This window comes from Macaca nemestrina, chromosome 8 (assembly GCF_043159975.1).
Source record: "Macaca nemestrina isolate mMacNem1 chromosome 8, mMacNem.hap1, whole genome shotgun sequence".
Lineage (NCBI taxonomy): Eukaryota > Metazoa > Chordata > Mammalia > Primates > Cercopithecidae > Macaca > Macaca nemestrina.
The window spans coordinates 126,399,628-126,422,332 of record NC_092132.1 but is presented as its reverse complement, the minus strand read 5'-3'; the positions used below and the strand labels follow the sequence as shown (position 1 = coordinate 126,422,332).

At 44.8% G+C, this 22,705-nt stretch overlaps 1 protein-coding gene across 5 annotated transcripts in view; it reads right to left on the bottom strand.

Annotated features, from left to right (window-relative positions):
- The window catches only part of LOC105481996 (nuclear GTPase, germinal center associated), a 65,160-nt gene that overhangs the window by 16,157 nt on the left and 26,298 nt on the right, over positions 1-22,705 (bottom strand). For all 5 annotated transcript variants that reach the window (XM_011741828.3, XM_011741830.3, XM_011741826.3 and 2 more), the window contains 6 exons: positions 19,449-19,624; positions 17,289-17,307; positions 15,411-15,500; positions 9,703-9,808; positions 7,451-7,584; positions 2,962-3,126 (listed from right to left, as the gene is read on the bottom strand). In XM_011741828.3, coding sequence (XP_011740130.2) covers positions 2,962-3,126; positions 7,451-7,584; positions 9,703-9,808; positions 15,411-15,500; positions 17,289-17,307; positions 19,449-19,624 — 690 coding nt within the window. The remainder of the gene's footprint in view (positions 1-2,961; positions 3,127-7,450; positions 7,585-9,702; positions 9,809-15,410; positions 15,501-17,288; positions 17,308-19,448; positions 19,625-22,705) is intronic.

Sequence of the window (22,705 nt, the reverse complement as noted above, 5' to 3'; positions counted from 1 at the left end):
AGGCCCTCTCTTCCCGTGGCTTTTGGGCACGTGGGCCAATACACTTCCTCATGGCTAAGAATGGTTTCACTTAGGGACTCTGATTTGCAGCCAAAAGATTCCAGACTGCCACAGCCCCCACCAGAATGCTCTCCCTTCTCTAAACATTTGGAGAACTTTCTGACTGTCCTGTGGTCCTTACCAGCATGCTCCTTTTTATTATAGTTCCCCAAATGCTCTCTTAACTATTTTAAGCAGGGATGTATCCTTCTATCCCTGAAACCTAATAAGAAAAACAGTTGACTTGTTAGACACTCTCTTTACGCTGAGTGCGTTGGTCAACCCAGCATTATCCCGCTATGGTCATTCTTTCAAGTTATCTTTACAGCAACCCTGTAACATAGGTACCATGGTCCTCAACTTACATAGAGTAACCTGAGGCACAGAGAGGTTGAGTAACTTGTCCCCGGTCACACACCTGGCAGATGGGGAAACTGAGGTACGAACCAGGGCCCATGTGGGATACGAAGCCTCTTGGCAACCGTGCCTTGTATTCCAAAGTCCTTGTTACTTGCAGAAATGAATGAATGAATGAATGAATGCAGCAAAGTGTACTTTTACGGGGATTTATGGATGTTAAACTACATAACTGGTTGGCAACTACAAGTTGCTGCAATCGTTTGCAGAGTAGTTTAGGAGACGCAACAGGCGAGTGCAGCAAGGGTTGGGTGTCCAATTATGAAGTTAGGCAGGCCTGGGTTAGATGTGGAGTCCATGCATGGCTGTGGAGAAGGTATTTAGTCTCTCTAAGGCTGTAAAATTAAAATAATAATAAGGGCATCTGCCTCAGAGAATGGTTGTGAGGATCAGATAAGGTAACTTGCAGTATCTGGTTCCACAGTCAGCATTTTGCTCACATTTGCTGACTGAGTGCACGCACGCGTACATATTATACGCACGGATACTTGGCTATCCATGCCCTACTGCATGGAAGACACTCCAGCTGTCATCCTCCTGTGTCCACACACTGACACTCTCCCCAGTGACCCCAGAATCACCCCAATTTATCTCCTCCTTTACTCTTGGTTCTTTCAGCATTTATTCTTTGTCTTGTGCTAGAGGAATCTCCTCCTTTCCTTTCATCCAAATTGCAGCACATGCACCTACTTATCTAGATTTTTTTTTTTTTTTTTTTTTTGAGATGGAGTCTCTCTCACCTAGGCTGGACTGCAATAGCGCCATCTCAGCTCACTGCAACTTCTGCCTCTCAGGTTCAAGCGAGTTTCCTATCTCAGCCTCCCCAGTAGCTGCAATTATAGGTGCTACCACCACACCCGGCTAGTTTTTATATTTTTAGCAGAGACCAGGTTTCACCATGTTGGCCAGGCTGGTCTCGAACTCCTGACCTCAGGTGATCCACCCACCTTAGCTTCCCAAAGTGCTGGGAATACAGGCATGATCCACCACACTCAGGCTCATGTAGACATTTAAACAAGCTTTTACACAAAGCACACAGATAACAACACCCAGAAGAGGCCAGGTGCTAGAAAGCCGGTATCATTGGTGCACATGGAAAAGCCTCCAGGAAGCTAACCACCCCATCACACTCACCTTTTCACACATTTTCTACTGCTTACATTCCAACTTTCCAAGGCCCATTAAAAACTACAACCACACACCATCCATGCCCTTCTCCCAGCACAGGGGATACCAAGTCATCTTTGTTACATGAGCAGTGTTGTCCATCACATCTTCCCCTTAATGGGTGCCACGGACTAAAGTGTGACCCTTGAGGTTCATATGCGAAGCCCTAACCCCCAGGGTGACTGTGTTTGGAGACACAGCTGGTAATGAGGTAATTAAGGTTAAATGGGGTCATAAAGGCGGGCCCCTGATCTGACAGGTGTGGTGTCCCTCTGAGAAGAGAAAGAGATCTCAGGAGTGTGCGTGCACAGTGAAGAGGCCATGTGAGGGCGCAGCAAGAAGGTGGCCATCTACTATCTCCAGAAGAGGAGAGAGGCCTCAGAACTCACCCTGCTGACGCCTTGATCTTGGACTTCCAGCCTTCAGAACTATGGGAAAATCAATGTCTGTGGTTCAGGCCACCCAGTCTATAGGATTTTGTTATGGCAGCCCAAGCAGACTAATACAATGGGCCTCTTTTTTCACCCCTTAGTCTTAGATAAATACTGCCTTGCACTTATATTTTCATCCTTCAGAAACTCTATACAACTAATTGAGAAATAAAACAATTTGAATGCCAAGTGAGAGGTTACAAGATGTTTCCTTATTGTGTAAGCTAATTGATAGACATCAACGCTACCGGATAGGTAGGGCAAGCATTGAGCATCCTCATTTTACAGAAGAAAACCAAGAAATTTTTAAAATGGGTCTAGGGCTTTGCCCGGAGCTACAGGGTGGATGTTTGGTGGAGCTGGTACTCCAACCAAGACCCTCAGATCCTCAGATCCCAGATTCCCACTCTGTCTTTGCTGAACTGTGCACCTTCGTTGGTCCTTTCGAGACACAGATGAACAACTGTTATTTACAATTTTCCCTCTCTGCTACCCTCCTCTAGCCTTTTTTTTTTTTTTTTTTGAGATGGAGTCTCACTCTCTCACCAGGCTGGAGCATAGTAGTGCGATCTCGGCTCACGGCAACCTCTGCCTCCCTGGTTCAAGCAATTCTTCTGCCTCAGCCTCCCGAGCAGCTGGGATGACAGGCACATGCCACCACGCCTGGCTAATTTTTGTATTTTTAGTAGAAATGGGGTTTCACCATGTTGGCCAGGATGGTCTTGATCTCCTGACCTTGTGATCTGCCCACCTCGGCCTCCCAAAGTGCTGGGATTACAGGCGTGAGCCACCGTGCCTGGCCCTCTAGCTCTTTATCTCTTTTGAAGGGAATGGGATGATGCAAAAGGAGCTTGGGGATTGGGCAGGCCTCCCGGAATATCCGAGTTTTTCCTGGAGGGTCACTCACCACCAAGCATGCCCTGAGGATGCAGCGGTAAGAAGTCCTGGCGGTCCTGACCCCTTCTTGTAGAGGTTGCTCCATGCAGGCGAAGCAGTGCCCGATGGCCTTCTCCAGCAGCTCAACCTTCTCTTCTGCAAATCTCCGCAGGACACTCATGTGCAAGTGTTCATTCTAGGGACAAGGACCATAAAAGCATCAGGCCACCCCCTCCCTAAGGGCACCTTCTCCTCCAGCTTTGCTTCCTTTAAGCTTGTCACCAGCTCAAGATTCAGCTTATCACTCAGAGCTGACTTCTCTTTACTGTCCCCATAAGACCTTACTCAGTGCACAGACCCCTTTGTGGGGTTAGAGGATAGAACAAATACCTGCCTGGTGCAACTTATTTCATTTCTTAAAAATCACAGTCTCTGCTTATTCAGCAACTTATTTCAGATGTATAATCCATCAAGCTATTTGGGGAAGTAGCTATCCACATATAAATCCAATTGTCATTAAAACAGGTTTTTCCAATGACATCTGATTCAACAAACATTTCACAAGCTTTGACTCTGCACCAAGCAGTTTTTAAGGATAATACTTCTCAAATTTTAATGTGCATACAAATCAACAGGAGATCTTAAAATCCGAAATCCAAGACCCTGGGATTCTGCATTTCTAGCCAGTCCTCAGGTAATGCTGGTCTTCTGAGCTATGGACCACACTTTGCATAGCAAAGCTACAGGACCACAAAAATAAATCCATGCTTCCTTCTTCAAAGAATACAGTCTAATCAGGGAGAAAACATATATTCAAATAATACAAGGAAGTGACCACCAGAGAAAGCCTTGACTCCTAGGTGCCTGATATGGTTTGTTGTATACCCACCCAAATATCATTTTGAATTGTAGCTCCCATAATTCCACGTGTTGTGGGAGGGACCTGGTGGGAGATAACTGAATCATGGGGTTGGCTTCCCCCATACTGTTCTCATGGTAGTCAATGAGTCTCATGAGATCTTATGGTTTTATAAGGGGAAACACTCTTTGCTTGGCTCTCATTTCTCTCATCTGCCACCATGTAAGACGTGCCTTTTGCCTTCCACCTTATTGTGAGGCCTCCCCAGCCACGTGGAATTATGAGTTCATTAAACCTCTTTTTCTCTATAAATTACCCAGTCTCAGGTATGTCTTTATCAGCAGCATGAAAACGGACTAATACAGTGCCAAACTGGTAACCCATAGTGTTGTTCCCTGCATGGGAACCTTGGTGGGCCCCACAGTGCCTGCAGCAGACAGAGCCACACTCCCCAGCTTGGTCCTTAAGGCACTTCACAGCCAGAACTCACCCCACCTCTCTAGCACCACCATCCCTGTTTGCCCGACATGTCCTGCCAAGTAGCTACCCCCGGACTTGCTGCTATTCCGCAAGTGTGCTGTTCATCTTGTGCCCTGTGGGCCTTGCTGATTTCATCTTTGTTTCTTCCCGAGACAAAGCTCAAAGGTCCTTCCCATGAGGCACCTTCCCTGAGTGCCCAGGTAGAGGTGGGGCTCTCTGTCCTGTTCTCCCACTGCACTTCCCACAGTCCTGCACCATAGCACGTCTCCTGTCATATGACTTCTCTCTCATTCCCTGTGTCTCCTTCCCTGGATAGAAACTTGCCAAAGGAACAGGCTCTTAGTCATGTTCTTTTATTCTAGGGCACAGCACAGACAGCAAAACCCACAGACATTTCTGGATTAAATGCAGGGCCCAGAGAAACTGCGAGATAATTTGGGCTTTTAAATTCTATTCCAAATAGACAGAAATAGCTCTTGAATTGATGTGTGACATGATATAGGTAATTTAACTTCTCTGGTTCTCAACAGTATCATCTTTAAAGTAAGTGAACTGGGTTGAATGATCTTGAAAACAACCTCACACTCTAAAACTTGGTGAATCTTGGAGTAAATACGTTTTAGAGTTTATGGAGACTGTTTAGAATTCGGTGCACCCCAGGAATTTTCCTCATTTTCACCATTAAGAATTCTACAAAGCATTTTTCCCAGGACATCCTTTAGATTCTTTTGAATTTGTGTTGTCACCAGTGATGAAAATGAAAGAAGAAAGAAGTCATGAAAACAAAAACTATGGGCATGATTCTCACAATGCCTCACTGTCAATAAATCTCTCTTGAATAAACAAAAGAATGATAAGAAAGGGAAGAGTGGAGAACAAAAGAACAATAAGAAACAGAGAAGCTGGCCCTTAGTGTGAATAAACGCAGACTTCATTTGACATTGAGATGTGATCATCAACTTCCTATGAATTCTTAAAAATAATGATTGCTTATTTAAAATCACTACTCAAACTCTAAATTTTTGGTTTCAGTGATCATCTTTGAAAAAAAAATCAATCACACACATATTTAGATTTGATTTTTCAAAATTCAAAGGAACTGACAAATTCTTGCCTTCCAACTTTCTATCAAAGAGCTAAGAGTAAGACCAATATCTAAGGCCAAGGAATTTTGAGCAAAGTTGCCAGCAACTCCCTAACATAGCTATTGCAGAATTGCCAGTCAGCCCCCTTCTCCTCTGTGTTTTCTGCTGCTTAGAGTCTGGCTGCAAGGGTGAATCTGAGCCCCTCTGAGCACTGCACTTCCATATTAGCAAAGAAAAGCATGTGGGGTGGGCACTTCCGGCCTTGATGGCAAAATGCCTTGTCCTTATGTTTGTACAATACACCAACCACACACAGCCCACCTCGGATTAATTTTCCATCAGCACTTCCAAAAGCAATCTTGTGCTGGGCTGAGAGACAAATTTCACCCTGAAGAACTGCTTTGGGAAATTGGAAGGTCAAATCCTTCCCCAACGATTTCAGCAGACAAAAGTCAAATGAGAAAATATCACATTCCAAGAGTTTGGTTTTGTTTCTGTCTTGTATAACTAGACCAAAACAAGCCATAAGAAATATGATTAAAAAAAGATTGAATTTTGCTCTATATGCCCCTTTTATGCAGAAGAAAGATCCCACACCACTAAAGCCTTTTTACAAGCCTTTATACACAACCAAAGGCTCCAGGTGGCACTGCTTACTCCCACGTGGAAGTCAAGTCTCGAGTGTCTGCCTCCCCTTGCCACCCCACAGGGTCACCATTGGCCCACCTTCCCCATCCTCAGGATCAGCTCCTCGACCCCTCACAGAGCCCTATTCATGTACTTCCTCTGCCTCTTCCCTGTTCCGGCATAACAAGAAGACAAACACCTTGACTGTGCACATCTGACGGGTGAAGGCAAGTGTGGAAGTAAGTGAGGACCAACCAAATAAGAACAGGCAGAGGCTGTTTATTCAGAGCTCACTACAGCAATGGAGTCGGCACCATTATTTGAGTTTAGCAGAGACTCAAAAGCAGGCAGGGGAGTGGAAATGCTTCATGGTGGACAAAAGGAAAGGCTTCAGGGGTGCCCTGATTGGAGGTTGTTGGCCTGGGGACACTAGAGACGGGCTAGCTAAAAGCAGAGCAGCCAATGTGGTTGGTTAGCTATAGACATTTGACTTTTCCGGTTGGTAGTAAGTTGGAAGCAGGGAAAGAGATTAGGGAAGTTATTCATCAAGTCCTGGCCATCTAGTGCTGATTGTTAACAGAGTTATTCTTCAACCTCCTGGATTGTTATTAGAGATAGCAGTTTGACTTCCTGCAAGTCTGACTTACAGACAGAAGGCTTCCTGGGCTGTTTATTGTAGATAAGAGGTTGGTTTCTGGGCAGATTGCTGCAGGTTGTGGGTCAGAGATCTACTTTTACACATGGTCCAGCCACTGTCTTTGTATATTCCATCTCTCATAAGGAGACAACACAGCTGGTGACTGATGACGGTAAGAGGTTTTTCTCCAAAACCCCCCAAGTCTCTAATCTAGTAGCTTATCCCTCTTATTTTAGGGTTAAAAAGAAATCATCCATGAAGAGATAAATATGTCAATTACTATGAGAAAAGTAATTTTAACTAGTTTTTCAGAAGGCCTGCATTCTTGCCAGTGAAGATAACTATCAAAACTCTACTGAAATTCCCTCCGAGCTTCCATCCTCTCACATTATTTTCCTACGCTCCTCTGAGCTTGAGATTCTGACAGCACCAGAAACAGATGAAATATTTTTGGACTGTGTACATAAGCACGCCTCTCCAGGATAACCAAGAAGAGTCTGTATTCCACTAGAAGCAAGCCAAATCACGCCTGCCATCGCTTAAACATGCATGCTCCACCTTGTTCGAGTCTCAGGAGAGATGGAAAATAGCTACTATTTTGACATTTTTCTCTCAGCCCATCTGTCCCAGGTAAAATATTATTCCTTTATCTTTTACCCAAACGTTATGATTTTAACCTTCTAATTATCTTTTTGTCCTTTTAGACTCTCTGAACTTCGTATCTTCCTTTAATATGAAAAGAAAAAATATCATAAGTTAATTTTCTAACTTGGTAAAAGGAAATGTCCTGCCCAGGTACAGGGAAAATATGAAAACCCGATGTCTTCCATACCGGCAGGTTTTGTGTGGAGCTGAAACTATCTGTGAGGAGCAACAGGCCAAAGGCTTCAGTCACATACTTGGTCACCGTCCTCCTCTTCTTGTCCAAGAGCCTCTTCCTGACGTATTCTCTTAACTTAGGGATTTCTGGAATTCACAGACAGTACAAATAATTGTAAAAGGCCACAAGTTTGTGGTCAATAGAATTCATAAAAGTTGAAAGACCAAGATGGCGGTCTGAATGAACTAGAGTTGAGATCCCGAGTGGGCTGGATGCCTACAGAATCAACCTTTCTGAAAAGCACTTTTCCCGTGTCTAGGATCAATGACAGTGATGAATCGTAGATCAGCAATACTGCATATTCATTTTACTTAGCCGTATAAAAAAAACCACATGGAAAAGAATAGGCTGGTTGAAAACATGGGGTCTTTCCTTTGGACAGCTATCACTTACAGAGGTAAAGCAAAGTGCTCACAAGTCTAGAGTCTCAGCCCTTCAGTCCCCCTAGACTTTTCTATGTCAACTAGCCCTTAACACTGGAATAGCCCATGCTTGCTGTAGAAAGGAAGAAGAACCTCTGACATGCAGGATTCTAGATGTGACAGGATTCCTGTCCTTTTTCCCATTATTCCCATATGTAGCAATTTCTCTATATTATTCCTTCCATATACCATGCTAATTTTGTCTTTTATACCCTTAATCAAGCAGTTCCCCCATCTCTGGGAACATTTCACACTTTCTACTCCTTAACCTCCATGCACATACCTACACGTCTACTAAAATGCATGCACGTCGCAAGCCTTGTCAAGTTCAGATGACAATGCAGTCCTGACCCTGCCTGCCCACCCACTTTCCACTGAGTGTCTAATGCACACAGAGCTCTAGATTCCCCGGGCTGCTGTTGCACTCAACCGTCAGCAGCAACTAACGAAGCCTCAGTTTTACTTCAATTTCTGCACTTGGGTTAGTATTAGCTCCTCATCCATATTTCAAGTTCTGTGAAGAAAGAGCCATGCCTTATGCTTTCCCTGCCTCGCAGACAAAATATACAATAGTCCCTCACAAAATAATTCTAAAAATGCCCATAGCTGGGTGGGAGGGGACTAAGGAAATAACCCAGTTTTTTTTTTTTTTTTGAGATAGAGTTCTGCTCTTGTCACCCAGGCTGGAGTGCAATGGCGCGATCTCAGCTCACTGCAACCTCCGCCTCCCAGGTTCAAGCAATTCTCCTGCCTCAGCCTCCTGCGTAGCTGGGATTACAGGTGCCCGCCACCACGCCTGGCTAATTTTTTATATTTTTTAGTAGAAACAGGGTTTCACCATGTTGGCCAGGTTGGTCTTGAACTCCTGACCTTAGGTGATCCACCTGCCTCAGTCTCCCAAAGTGCTGTGACTACAGGCATGAGCCACTGCCCCTGGCTTTTTGTTGTTTTTTTGAGACAGAGTTTTGCTCTTGTTGCCCAGGCTGGAGTGTAATGGCGCAATCTCAGCTCACTGCAACCTCTGCCTCCTGGGTTCAAGCAATTCTCCTGCCTCAGCCTTCCAAGTAGATGAGATTATAGGCATGCACCACCATGCCTGGCTAATTTTCTATTTTTAGTATAGATGGGGTTTCACCATGTTGGTCAGGCTGATCTCAAACTCCTGACCTCAGGTGATCTACCCACCTTGGCCTCCCAAAGTGCTGGGATTACAGGGGTGAGCCACCACATCCGGCAACCCAATTATTTGACCTTTACCAACCCATGGTAAGATTTGGAGGCCAGAGGAATTGTGGTCTCTGACACCATAACAATGCAAAGAAGGGCCAGGCACGGTGGCTCAAGCCTGTAATCCCAGCACTTTGGGAGGCCGAGACGGGCGGATCACGGGGTCAGGAGATCGAGACCATCCTGGCTAACACGGTGAAACTCCGTCTCTACTAAAAAATACAAAGAACTAGCCAGGCGCGGTGGCGGGCGCCTGTAGTCCCAGCTACTCGGGAGGCTGAGGCAGGAGAATGGCGTAAACCCGGGATGCAGAGCTTGCAGTGAGCTGAGATCCAGCCACTGCACTCCAGCCTGGGTGACAGAGCGAGACTGTCTCAAAAAAAAAAAAAAAAAAAAAAAATGCAAACAAGAAAATATCTTTATTTGCAATTGATATTGAAACCGTGGCAAGCTGGAAAAAATTGTGTTGCACAAAAAGTTCTAGAACAGGAAATTTTAAGTGCCACTTGATCTTGAGAATTTTAGTGCTGGAGATTAAAAAAAATCATAAATTACCCGTTTCCTCCTCGGTGAGGAGAGCCTGCTGCCAGTACTCCTGGGCGCTGACTGTATACACCAGATCTGAGGCTTCCAGAACCTTGAAGTCAGCTGGCAGTTTTCTCTGAAGTGAAAGAGTCACACAGAAAACAGAATAACTCAAACCACAGCAAAGGCAATCATGCACAGGACCCCCAAGAGCCTTCAGCCAATTTCAGCTCACTCACTTTCAGTTCTCCATGGCCCCCTCTGGGAACAGACAATGTTCTCAAGGTCTGGTGTTGCCATCTGTCCAGTCCTAACAAGGTCAGAAGTTATGAGGGAACTGCTGCATAGAAACTATTGTCTTGGGAGTTAAATATCAATTCTAGAAGAAAATGTGTAGAGATAATAGTTCAAAGGTGTATTTAAATGTTCAGAGGGGTAATAATACCAGGATCCTTTCTCAAAAAAGAAGCACATGTCTGGAATGGGCAGTGGCGTGCTGCAGCCAGCTCGTACCAGTTCCTGAAAGCCAACAGCACACATCACTTTCCTACTCTGCATTCCGTGACGTCACACTGGTAGTTTGAAATTGACAATAGTGGGACTGTTTCAATCCTGAATCTCAAACTGATAACCCAAATCCGTAACCACATTGTGATCCCCAAATTTCAATCAAGTAATTTCAGCTGACATGTGACCATAGCTTATCAATACTAAGAGGCACATTGTTTCCCTGTTTAATATTTCTGAAATTGAGATGCATCTTGCAACTGCTGTAGGCCAGGTAGCAGTCACAAGGTGGTTGTCACTGCCTGCATGTTATGAGCTGAAATGTATCCCCCTCCAAAATTCACATGTTGAGGTCCTAATCTCCACTAACTCCTATTTACACCACAGGAATTGGCAAATGGTACACATCAGCCCTTTGTTTTTTTATCATTTGTTTGTTTTGAGGGATTTTTTTTAAACAAAGAGCTAGTTGTTAAATATTTCCAAGTGCAACACAACACAAACCTGACTAAAGTCCTATAAAGGCAACAATTTCTTAGGTAGTGAGTGATCATACACATTTTAATGCAGACTAATGTTGAAACAAATTATGATGTTAAATGTCAAGCAATTGGCTGGGCGTGGTGGTTCACACCTGTAATCCTAGCACTTTGGGAGGCCGAGGTGGGCGGATCACAAGGTCAGGAGTTCGAGACCAGCCTGGCCAATAGGTGAAACCCCACCTCTACTAAAAAATACAAAAATTAGCCAGGTGTGGTGGTGTGCACCTGTAGTCGCAGCTACTCGAAAGGCTGAGGCAAGATAATTGTTTGAACCCGAGAGGTGGAGGTTGCAGTGAGCTGAGATCGTGTCACTGCACTCCAGCCTGGGTGACAGAGAGAGACTCCATCTCGGGGGAAAAAAAAAAAAAAGTCAAGCAATTAAGAATTATTTGAGAAAGTCTTTTTTTATGCTTAGAAAAACATTGTTATGGAGAAGTCATGCTAGAATCATACATAAATAGCATTCCATATTCTTTCATTCTTCTCACTTAAAAAAAAAGAGATTGTATATGTGTGGGTGTGGGTATTTGAGGGAGGTAGAAACCAGTGGAGAGTTGTCAATCTCTTTCTGATGTAAAGATATAAAAGAGCTGAGTGAGTAGACGCCCTGCAGTCCACTGAGACTGGTGAGAAGCCGTGTCCCTGGCAACCTGGAAGCACATGTAGTTAAGGCTGGAACACAGATATCTGTGTAGACTGCCAGAGGCCCACCCCCACCAACCCTCTTATAGAGTCAGCTGAAGTTGCATAAAGAATCTATCTGCTGAGAATTTGCTTTGATAGAGTTTTCACTCTAGGAAAAAGTTTAGGGAAAGCTGAAACTATTTTCTACTGGGAGATGAAATTAATGTAGAATTAAGTTTAAGTAGGGTTTTAAAACAGTTCCAAGAAAGGCATGTGCTTAGCTGTGCCCAGATGTTTGCATTATTTAAAATCTGGACGTAAACCTTGTATAACTTTTCTAAAAATTATTGAAAATTAGTTAACATTTATGCTTTTTATTGTAGCAAAAAGAAATGTTTTTATAGTGTCAATGAAGTGACTCTAGTATAAAGTGTTCATATTATTGTAAAAGATAAGTAGAAACAGCTATAGTTGGAGGTAGGATCCAAGATGTTAGTAGATATTTATTAAATTACACCACAGAAACATTAGACACTGCTCTAATTTAAACACATGGCTTATCATAATAAAACGTAACACAATATATTAAAGTTTGTAGAAAGATATTGTATGTGAAAGAGGAGAAAATGGGGAAACTCAAACCAAAAGGGAGGCCAGGCACGGTGCCTCACACCTGTAATCCCAGCACTTTGGGAGGCCGAGGCAGGCAGATTGCATAAGCTCAGGAATTCAGGACCAGCCTGGCCAACATGGTGAAACCCCATCTCTACTAAAAATACAAAAAATTAGCTGGGCATGGAGGCACACACTTGTAGTCCCAACTACTCAGGAGGCTGAGGTAGGAGAATCACTTTAGCCTGGGAGCTGGAGGCTGCAGTGAGCCAAGACTGTGCCATTGAACTGTAGCCGGGACAACAGAGGAAGATGCTGGAAAGGAAGGAAGGAAGGAAAGAAGGAAGGAAGGAAGGAAAGAAGGAAGGAAGGAAGGAAGGAAGGAAGGAAGGAAGGAAGGAAGGAAGGAAGGAAGGAAGGAAGGAAGGAAGGAAGGGAGGGAGGGAGGGAGGGAGGGAGGGAGGGAGGGAGGAAGGGCGGGCGGGCACAGTGGCTCATACCACAGTAATCCCAGCACTTTGGCAGGCCAAGGTGGGCAAATCACCTAAGGTCAGGAGTTCCAGACCAACCTGACCAACCTGGAGAAACCCTGTCTCTACTACTAAAAGTACAAAATTAGCCAGGCGTGGTGGCACATGCCTATAATCCTAGCTACTCGGGAGGCTGAGGCAAGAGAATTGCTTGAACCCGGGAGTTGGAAGTTGTGGTGAGCCAAGATCGCACCATTGCACTCCAGCTTGGGCAATGGGAACAAAACAAAAAAACAAAACAAACAAAAAACTGGGTCAAGGCAAAATTTAAGGGGAGGTCAAGTGACCCGTAACATACCAGGTAATAAGAAAAGATGTGGAGCTGAAAAGTTGCATTACTATAGGATGGGGCCCAAATCACACATCTTGGAAGGATCTATGTGCCTGTGTCTCAGTCTTGAATCTCAAACTAATAACCCAAATCCATAACTACATTGTGATCCCCAATCTTCAACCACATAATTTCAGCTGACATGTGACCACAGCTTATCAATACTAAGAGGCACATTGTTTCCCGTTTAATATTTTTGAAATTGAGATGCATGTTGCAACTGCCGTAGGGCAGGTGGCAGTCACAAGGTGGTTGTCACTGCCTGGGTGTTATGGGTTGAAATATATTCCCCTCCAAAATTCACATGTTGAGGTCCTAGTCTCCATTACCTAAAAATGTGACCTTATATGGAAATTGGGTCATTGAGGATAAAATGTATTAAGATGAAGTCATACTGGAGTAGGGTGGACCCCTAATCCAATGACTGGTGTATTTAAAAAAAGAGGAAATTTGGATAAAGAGACACACACACAAGAAGAATGGCACATGAAGACTGGAGTTGTGCTGCCACAAGCCAGGAATTACCAGAAGCAGAGAGAGAACTGGACCAGATCCTTCCCACAGCTTCAGAGGGAGCATGGTGCTGCTAACACCTTGATTTTGGACTTCCAGCCTCTAGAACTGGGAGAGAATAATTTTCTGTTGTTCCAAGCCACCTAGCTGTGGTGCTTAGGAGGCTCATACACTGCACATGGCAAACGTGGTCACAGCTGTTCACATTGCCCTTCCTTCTAATGAGTTGTGTGCATTACTTAACTGCCATTTAATATGCCTTTTAAAAGATTATGTTATGATTCAGCATTGAAAGGTCAGCATTTTCCAGGCCTTTACATCAAAAGGCCTGGAAATGGAAACGTGGGGCATATATTTGATGTTAGTGGAAAAAATGCTCATGGTTGGTGGAGTAGACAGTAATTCCAGATTTTCTTGCAAAGCAACACTTAAGTGCTTCATGGGACCTAGGAAAGGGAGACATCCACATGTAGATGAAGGTGGGTTGTGTTTTGATACTGAGGTATGTGCAAAGTGACTGCCTATCTCAAATGCATCCAAAAAAAAAGAAAAAAAGTGACGGAAACTCAAGAAACGCCTTATAAAGAACTTCCATCTCATGTTTCCTGTGATTAAAACTAAATTTGCTCCAAGGCCAGGCACTGTGGCTCACACCTGTAATCCCAGTGCTTTGGGAGGCCCAAGCAGAACTGTTTGAGCCCAGGAATTAGAGACCAGCCTGGGCAACATACCCTGTCTCTACAAAAAATTTAAAAATTAGCTGGATGTGGTGGTGCATACTGGTATACCAGTAGTCCTAACCCCTTGGGAGGCTGGTGGGGGTCGGGGGGAGTGGAGGGCAGGCAGAAAGATAGCTTGAGCCCAGGAATTCAAGGTTGCAGTGAGCTATGATTGTGCCACTATACTCCAGCCTGGGTGACAGAGTGAGACCCGTCTGGGGGAAAAAAAAAAAAAGTTCCAAACGATGGCATGTAGCACAAGTCAAGGTTTCACAATATTTCAAACTGAAATAAAGTGGTTGGAGAATGAAGGTATCACCTTGCCATCAGAGGTGTGTGTTGGAGGCCTCAGAAGAACTTGCACCATAGCAGTGACAGCTATAGTCACCCTGCAAGCTGATGTACTGCCGCCCAGGCCCTAACTTATACAAACCAATTCGGCATGTTTACTGGCATAGTTGTAAATTGTGTATTGAAGTATTCCATGTTTCCGTTTCCAGGGATAATATGATCAGGCACTCATACAATGCATATTTCTTTAATACCAACAAGAACAATTCAGGAGACCACAACCAGCTTTACTAAGTTTTGCCTCATTAAAACTGGCATTCAAGAATTGCCTGGTACAATATTCTGGCTTAAGCAAGAGGCCTAATGATACTGCGCTAGAAACAAAAGCTTTGAAATTTTCAGTTCCATGTTGTACAGCACATGTTTTCTGTATCAACATCATTGAAGACAAAATACAGAAAGAAATTGAATATAGAGCTGGACATTGGCCAGATGTTTTTACTACTGAATCCAATACCGAAGATTTTGTTTCAGCCAAACATATCATCTGTCACATTGTACTTACTCTGATATATCCCTTATGTTATTTTGTTTATATTTTATCTTAAACTTGGTTTTAGTTTTATAGTTGTATAAGACTGTTATAGGCCAGACGTGGTGGCTCATGCCTGTAATTCCAGCACTTGGGGAGGCCGAGGCAGGCAGATCACCTGAGGTCAGGAGTTCGAGACCAGCCTGGCCAACATGGTGAAACCCCATCTCTACAAAAACTACAAAAATTGACCAGACATGGTGGTGCATGCCTATAGTCCCAGCTACTTGAGAGGCTGAGGTGGGAGGATCTCTTGCACCTGGGAGGCAGAGGTTGCAGCAAGCCGAGATCACACCTCTGCACTCCAGCCTGGCCAACAGAGTGAGACCCTGTCTCAAAAACAAAACAAACCAAACGAACAAACTGTCTATTCCAAAGCTTTTGCCCTTGCAACTACACAATACCAGGTATACATTTGTACCTCAAAATCTAGTCGCTGGGATACAGAAAAACACATAGGGACACCTGTTAACTCACCTTCAGTTTTTCCTTGAGAATTCTAGTCCTTTGTAGTTTTATCATTTCATTTCTTTCTAAAACAGCCTCTCGCTGACTCTGAATAGCTTGCTAGGTTGTGAAAGGAAATAGAAGCATGCAGAGAGCAGTGTTATCAACAGTAATGAGGTGGCAAGATGCACATTTTTTTGGCAGATCTTCATTTGGTCCAGACAGTCAAATATGCATGCACTGCATTAGAATTAAACACAGTTGCCGGGCATGTTGGCTCATGCCTATAATCCCAGCACTTCGGGAGGCCAAGGTAGGTGGATCACAAGGTCAGGAGATCGAGACTATCCTGGCTAATCCAGTGAAACCCCATCTCTACTAAGAATACAAAAAATTAGCCAGGTATGGTGGCACATGCCTATAGTCCCAGCTACTCAGGAGGCTGAGGCAGGAGAATCGCTTGAACCCAGGAGGCAGAGGTTGCAGTGAGTCGAGATTGTGTCACTGCACTACAGCCTGGGCGACAGAGTGACAGACTCCGTTTCAAAAGGAAAAAAAACACAGTTGACCCTTGGACAACATGGGTTTGAACTGCGTGGGTCCATTTATACGTGGATTCTTTTTCAATAATTGAAAAACATTTTGAAGATTTGCGACAATCTGAAAAAACTCACAGACAAACCCTGTAGCCTAGAAATAACAAAAAGTTAAGAAAAAGGTATGTCATGAATGTATAAAATAGATGTAGATCCCAGTTTATATTTGATCATGTACTACCATGAAATGAATGATTCTATTATGAAAAGTTAAAATTTATCGAAACTTCTATAAACACCTATAGACTGTACATGGCACCATTTGCAGTCAAGAGAAATGTAAACAAGCATTAAGATGCAGTATTAAATCATAACTGTGTAAAATTAACTGTAGTACACACTATACTACTGTAATAACTTCAGAGCCACCTCCTGTTGCTGTTGTGGTAGCTCAAGTGTTGCAACTATCTACTTAAAACGCCAAACGCCACGTGATGTTAATCATCTCCACGAAAGCAGTTCATCACTCCAGTAAATTGCATATGGCAATAAAAAGTGATCTCTTGCAGTTCTCATGTATTTTGCAGCCTGTTTAGTGCAATACCCTAAATCTTGAATAACACCATGGGACCCATCTGAAGTCCAATGATCCTGGAGCAGCTCCCAAGTAGCAGAGAAAAGTCATGACATTGCAAGAAAAAGTTGAACCGCTTCATATGTGCCGTAGATTGAGGTCTGCAGCTGCTGTTGCCTGTCATTTCAGATGTACAATTCATCTTGTAAACAGATGAAGTAAACTTACTCTACTGATAAATACCGTATTGTAAATGTATTTTCTCTTCCTTATGATTTTCTTTCTTTTTTTTCTTTTTGAGACAGAGTCTCACTGTTGCCCAGGCTGGAGTGAAATGGCACCATCTCGGCTCACTGCAACCTTCGCCTCCCAGGTGCAAGTGATTATCCTGCCTCAGCCTACTGAGCAGCTGGGATTACAGGTGCGCACCACCACGCCCAGCTTATTTTTGTGTTTTTAGTAGAGACGGGGTTTCACCATGTTGGTCAGGCTGGTCTTGAACTCCTGACCTCGTGATCTGCCCACCTCGGCCTTCCAAAGCGCTGGGATTACAGGCATAAGCCACCACTCCCAGCCATGATTTTCTTAATGACGTTTTCTTTTCTCTAGCTTACTTTATTGTAAGAATACAGAACATAATACATATACAAAATACGTATTAACTGACTGTTTATGCTAACGGTAAGACTTCCAATCAACTGTGGTTATTAGTAGTTAAGTTTTTGGGGAAGCAAAAATTATGTGTGGATTTTCGACTGAGCAGGGGTAATAAAAAATTAAAAACTAGTTCATACTTACATTTCCCGCCTTTCTTTCTCTGAAATGAAATTAGGAAAATGTAACAATTACTTAACTTTTACGATGTGTCACTGCAGTCTTTGACTTTCCCTAAAAGCAGCACATACTGCTCTGTGTCGTGCCTTTTCATAAGCTCTTTCTTTGACCCGATGCTCTCTCCTCTGACCCACCTCCAGCGTCCACTTGAAAAAAGTGCCTTCATTTCTCAATGGCCAGCTGGAACATTTTCTGTGACCTCACTCCCTGTCCCAGTCAAAAATGCAGCCCTCTCACCCTGGGTTCCCATAGCACCTGGCTTGTTCCTTCATGTATAACCTTTAACCCTCTTTTAGATGGTGAGCTCAAAGACTGGGCAATGTGCCTCTGAATCCACAGCCCCTACCCATGTTCGATAAATGCTTATTATTAATAAATTAGATTTTATTATTATTATTATTATTTTGAGATGGAATCTCGCTCTGTCACCCAGGCTGGAGTGCAGTGGTACGATCTCAGCTCACTGCAACCTCCGCATCCCAGGTCCAAGCGATTCCCCTGCCTCAGCCTCCTGAGTAGCTGGGACTACAGGCACATACCACCACGCCCGGCTAATTTAGTTTATATTTTTTAGTAGAGATGGGGTTTCACCATGTTGGCCAGGATGGTCTTGATCTCCTGACCTTGTGATCTGCCCACCTCAGCCTCCCGAAGTGCTAGGATTACAGGTGTGAGCCACCACACCCAGCCTAATTGTGTTAATTTTAATGTTGGCATTGGAAAGGGAGGGCTAGAGATATTCTCTGGTGGCGTGAGATGAGGAGAAATGCAGGAGAAAAAAATGAAGCTGCAATTCCAACCCAGACCATGACAGCAAGTGAATTCCTGAAGACGGCAGTCAGACCTAAGCTTCAGTGAGTGTGGAGGAAATGGTGGAGGGGTGGTAAAGGAGCTCCTGTTGGAGGTGAGACGCATCCGTGACATTACATCCCGTGAGCACACACCCCATGGATACAGGAAACCCCAGTTTATGCCCGCTGATCCCCTCTAAGGACTAATCACACCCCCTCTCACTCTCAAAATTGTCCCAATATAGAAAGTTAATTATAGTCTTCCTAGCTATAGCGACAGCAGAGCTCTCCATGGAAATCAACATCTATTAAGCCCACAAATGCTTACCTTTTATTTGTTAGAATACAGCTCTTAGAAAACGCATCTACCTTCGCCTAAAGTTCTAAAACTTTGAGGACTTGTTCCAAGTGAGTTAAAAAGCTCAGGAGTCTCTGGGTGGGGATGCTGGGCTTAATACCTAGGTGATGGGTTGATCTGTGCAGCAAACCTCCACGGCACACATTTACCTAGGTAACAAACCTGCGGATCCTGCACACGTACCCTGGCACTTAAAATAAAAATAAAAATAATTTTTAATGATTTTTAAAAAGCTCAGGAGTACAAAAACCTGAAACATCAAAGCTGTACCCTGGGTTGGGTGCGGTAGCTCACTCCTGTAATCCCAGCACTTTCGGAGGCCAAGGCACGCAGATCCCCTGAGGTCTGGAGTTCAAGACCACCCCGGCCAACATGGTGAAACCCCATCTCTACTAAAAATACAAAACTTAGCCAGGTATACTGGCCGGCATCTGTAATCCCAGCTATTCGGGAGGCTGAGGCAGGAGAATCGCTTGAACCCGGGAAATGGAGGTTGCAGTGAGCTGAGATCGTGCCACTGTACTCTAGCCTGGGCAGCACAGCAAGACTCCGTCTCAAAAAAAGAAAAAAGAAAAAAAAAAAAAGCTGTACCCTGCCAGGTAGGATTATGGGGCTGTACCTCTTAGTTACAGGGGTGTCTACACTTTCTACATCTGTGGAGCAGGTGGGATCATCAAATCGCACAGTGCAGGAGGTACCATCTGCATCTGGTACATGTGAGTAGCACCCCCAGAGCTGTGTAGGGGACACCAGCTTGGCACTAAGCAGCTACCCTGGAAAGTTCAGATTCCCGAGACAACCCAACCAAGGGTCCTGATGTCCCAGGAAGTCACCCAGTCTTTTGTTTCCTCCCCAACAGTCACTTCCTGAAGCCCGTAACCACGTTACACAGTCAAGCTCCATGCTACTGTAGTCGGGACCCACAGAGGAAAGCCCCTGACTGAAGCCCACATCCCCGTGAACCCAGAACAATACCGTAGGTATTCTGGCAAGTGGAGTTTGTCCGCCTTGGTGACCACAAGGGCCACGTCCCTACAGAAGCCCCGCTGGCAGGCTTTGATGCTCTCATTCAGAAGGTCTTCGTGGGCTCGTCCCCCAGAAACTCGCTCTATGTCGCTGATCACCCAGATCACTGAGCACTTGTCAATAGTCTGCAAAACATGACCACAGCATGTGTCAGCACAGGAATGGAGTCACAGTTCCTGAGGACCGATTCCCTAATGTATCCCTTAAGCCTCTCCCTCACCGCTCCCCACCACACTCTGTGCACTAGCTGGACTGAGCTACGTGCCATTTCTCATATGTGCCTTGTTCTGTTAATTACCTGGCCACAGTCTCTGCCTAGCCCCCACCTGTCCCTCAAGACTGTGAAGGACCCCTCAAGCATGGGCTGGTCTCTGCATCCTATAACACCTGGACTTACCTCCCGCATCGCCTCTGAGACACAGTGACTGCACCAGGTCTGCTCTCTGCCCCCTGATGGGAAGTGACTATCTGCAACTTTCCTCTTGGGATCCACCTCACCTCAAGCCCAGTGCTTAGCACATAGGAGAGGCTTCATAGTAGTTTATGCCATTAGAGATTGACAGAATTCCCTAAATCAGTCCTCCAGTCCCAGTCCCAGATCCATCACTGGCTTGCTTTATCTCAGTTGTCCCCTGGGGAAAATTCTTGTTTTTCCAGAGCTAAGTTTGGTGGCGCACATACCCTCAAGCTGTCACCTGACGGCATCATTTTGATGTTTGACTGCCCCTGCATGTTTAGTACAATGCCACCAGATGGCAGCAGGGAGCCAGAAACCATATGACAAGTTGCAAAGAACATGAAATAACAACATATTAATGACATAAATGTTGCTTTATTAAATATGCAACTTTCACGTGATAATCATGCATAGCCTTGTGACATTTCTCTAATTGCATTGTTATTCTTGTCTTACCTCTACATAAATGAAAATGTGGTTCAACTCAGGGATTGAGTTCATTTGTGGTTCCTCAGTGCTTTGCATACGAAGGGGTGACAAGTTTGTGACTTGATAATTAAATCATCATTTTGCTTTATACCAGTAGTATTTAACTGGTAGAGTTTTTGTGCCCCAGAAGATATAAACAGTCTCCAACTTATGATGATTCAGTGTACAATTTTTCTTTTCAACTTTACAATGAGTTTACTGAACGATTGTTAAGTCCAGGACAATCGGGACTAATGATGGTTATGATTCCAGCTTACAGTGGGCTTATCAGGATGCAATTCTATGGTACGTCAATGAGTATCTGTATTTGGCAATGTCTGGAGACATTTTTACTAGTGACAACTTGGGGGGTACTTGCACGTAAAGGCCGAGGATGCTGCTAAACACTCTTCAATGCCCAGGACAGTCCCACTCCCGCCCCCATCCCACAGAGAATTATCTGGCAGCCCAAAATGTCAAGAGGTTGAGAAACCTTGATCCAGGGCAGTGGGTTTCAGCTTGCTTTTGGCAGGGGAGACTTTTTCAAATGAAATCTTAGTTAGAATTCCAACACATAAACTTGATTTTTAAAAAGCAGAACTGTTGTGGTTGAATTGGGAGTGGAGGACCCAGAACCACCATCTGCATAATACCCTCTACCCTCTGTCCATGAACCTTTTGGCTCCATAAATCATTGCTTAAAAAGCATCAGTTTCTCGAGTTAGGCAAATCCCTTGGATTATAGGGAAGTAAATGAGGCCCAAGTGGTAAAGAGACTCGTATAGGGCCACACGACGATGGATCCTGTCTCTCCTTTATACGTGAATGGACTTTGACTTAGGCAAGAAAATAAAAACCATTACAGTCCTTTTGCTTCCCAAACTATAATCAACTTAGAAAAGCTTTGGGCTCTGGGCCAGATGTGGTGCTCACATCTGTAATCCCAACACTTCAGGAGGCTAAAGCAGGCAGATCACTTGAGCTCAGGAGTTCAAGGCCAACCTGGGCAATATGGTAAAATCTCATCTCTACAAAAAAAAAAAAAAAAAAAAAAAAATAGCCAAGTGTGGTGGTGGGCACCTGTAGCCCAGATCCTCGGGAGGCTGGGACAGCAGGATTGTTCAAGCCCAGGAAGTCGAGGTGGCAGTGAACCATGATTGTGCCACTGCACTTCAGTCTGGGCAACAGAGCAAGATGCTGTCACAAACAAAACAAAACAAAACAAAACAAAAGTAGAAGCAGGTTCCAGCTCTGCAGTGTCAACAGTGGGCAGAGAACGGTCCAGCCAGTGGAAGGCCATAAGGATGCCAGGCTGGGTGCTCCTCAAGGGCAGGGTCCCCATCACCTTCATATTCCCCCTGGTCCTGGTAAGCCACAGGTGCTTAGTGTTCACTAACATGAGAAAAGGACAGCAACCATAAAGGGTGGAGTGGTTAAATTTCAGACCCCACACAAAGCTCCCCACTGCCAGGGTTTGGTAAAGTTAGTGTCGCAGAAGATACAAAAAAGTTTTTCTATAAAACCAGAACTGCCAGACGTAGGAGTAGATGAGATGGCACCCCACCACCGCCACCTGCATCTCCCCAGGCCCCCGCGATGAGAATGGGACTCAGAGGGCTTCAGAGACATGCCTCAAGTCACATGACTTCTAAGTGGCAGATCAGATTCAGGGACATCTGAATTCATAATGGGTTTTAGGGAAGGCAAGGCTGGCAGCCTGACAGACATAGGGAGGGCGACTGTCTTGTTCTCCCTGCAAAGAGTGGGGTCTTGAGTAACTTCTTGTGAGAGGAGGTCAAAAAAACCCACAAGAATGCAGGAGAGCTGGGCCAGGCAGAGCACGCTGGGAACCATCCCTCGCTTCAGCCTGACCTCTTCAGAGCACATTTTCTGAGCCAGAGCTGCCGGCTTTGATAAGCTGCCCAGTGTATCTGAACTGGCTGCAGCCGCGGCTCTGTCCAGGGAGAGGCCCTGGCAGCCTTCCTGGGCTGTTGCTCTCTTGGCCAGGCCTGGAACTAGCCAAGGTTCACGACTTCCACCCTAGGACCCGAGGTCTTACAGAAACTAAGGCTAACAAGGCCAGGCCTGAGCCACCGACCAAGGGGAAGGACACAGAGACTGCCTTCCTCCTACAGGAGGTGGATAAAGTACAGTGTGCCCTGGGGGAGGTGGGGTAGACAGAGCCCCAGCAGGGAAGTTAAGAAACCTGCTCTCCAGTTCAAGGCTGTGTGGTCCTGGACAAGTGACTTCCCCTCTCTGAGCCTTCATGTCTTCATCTGTA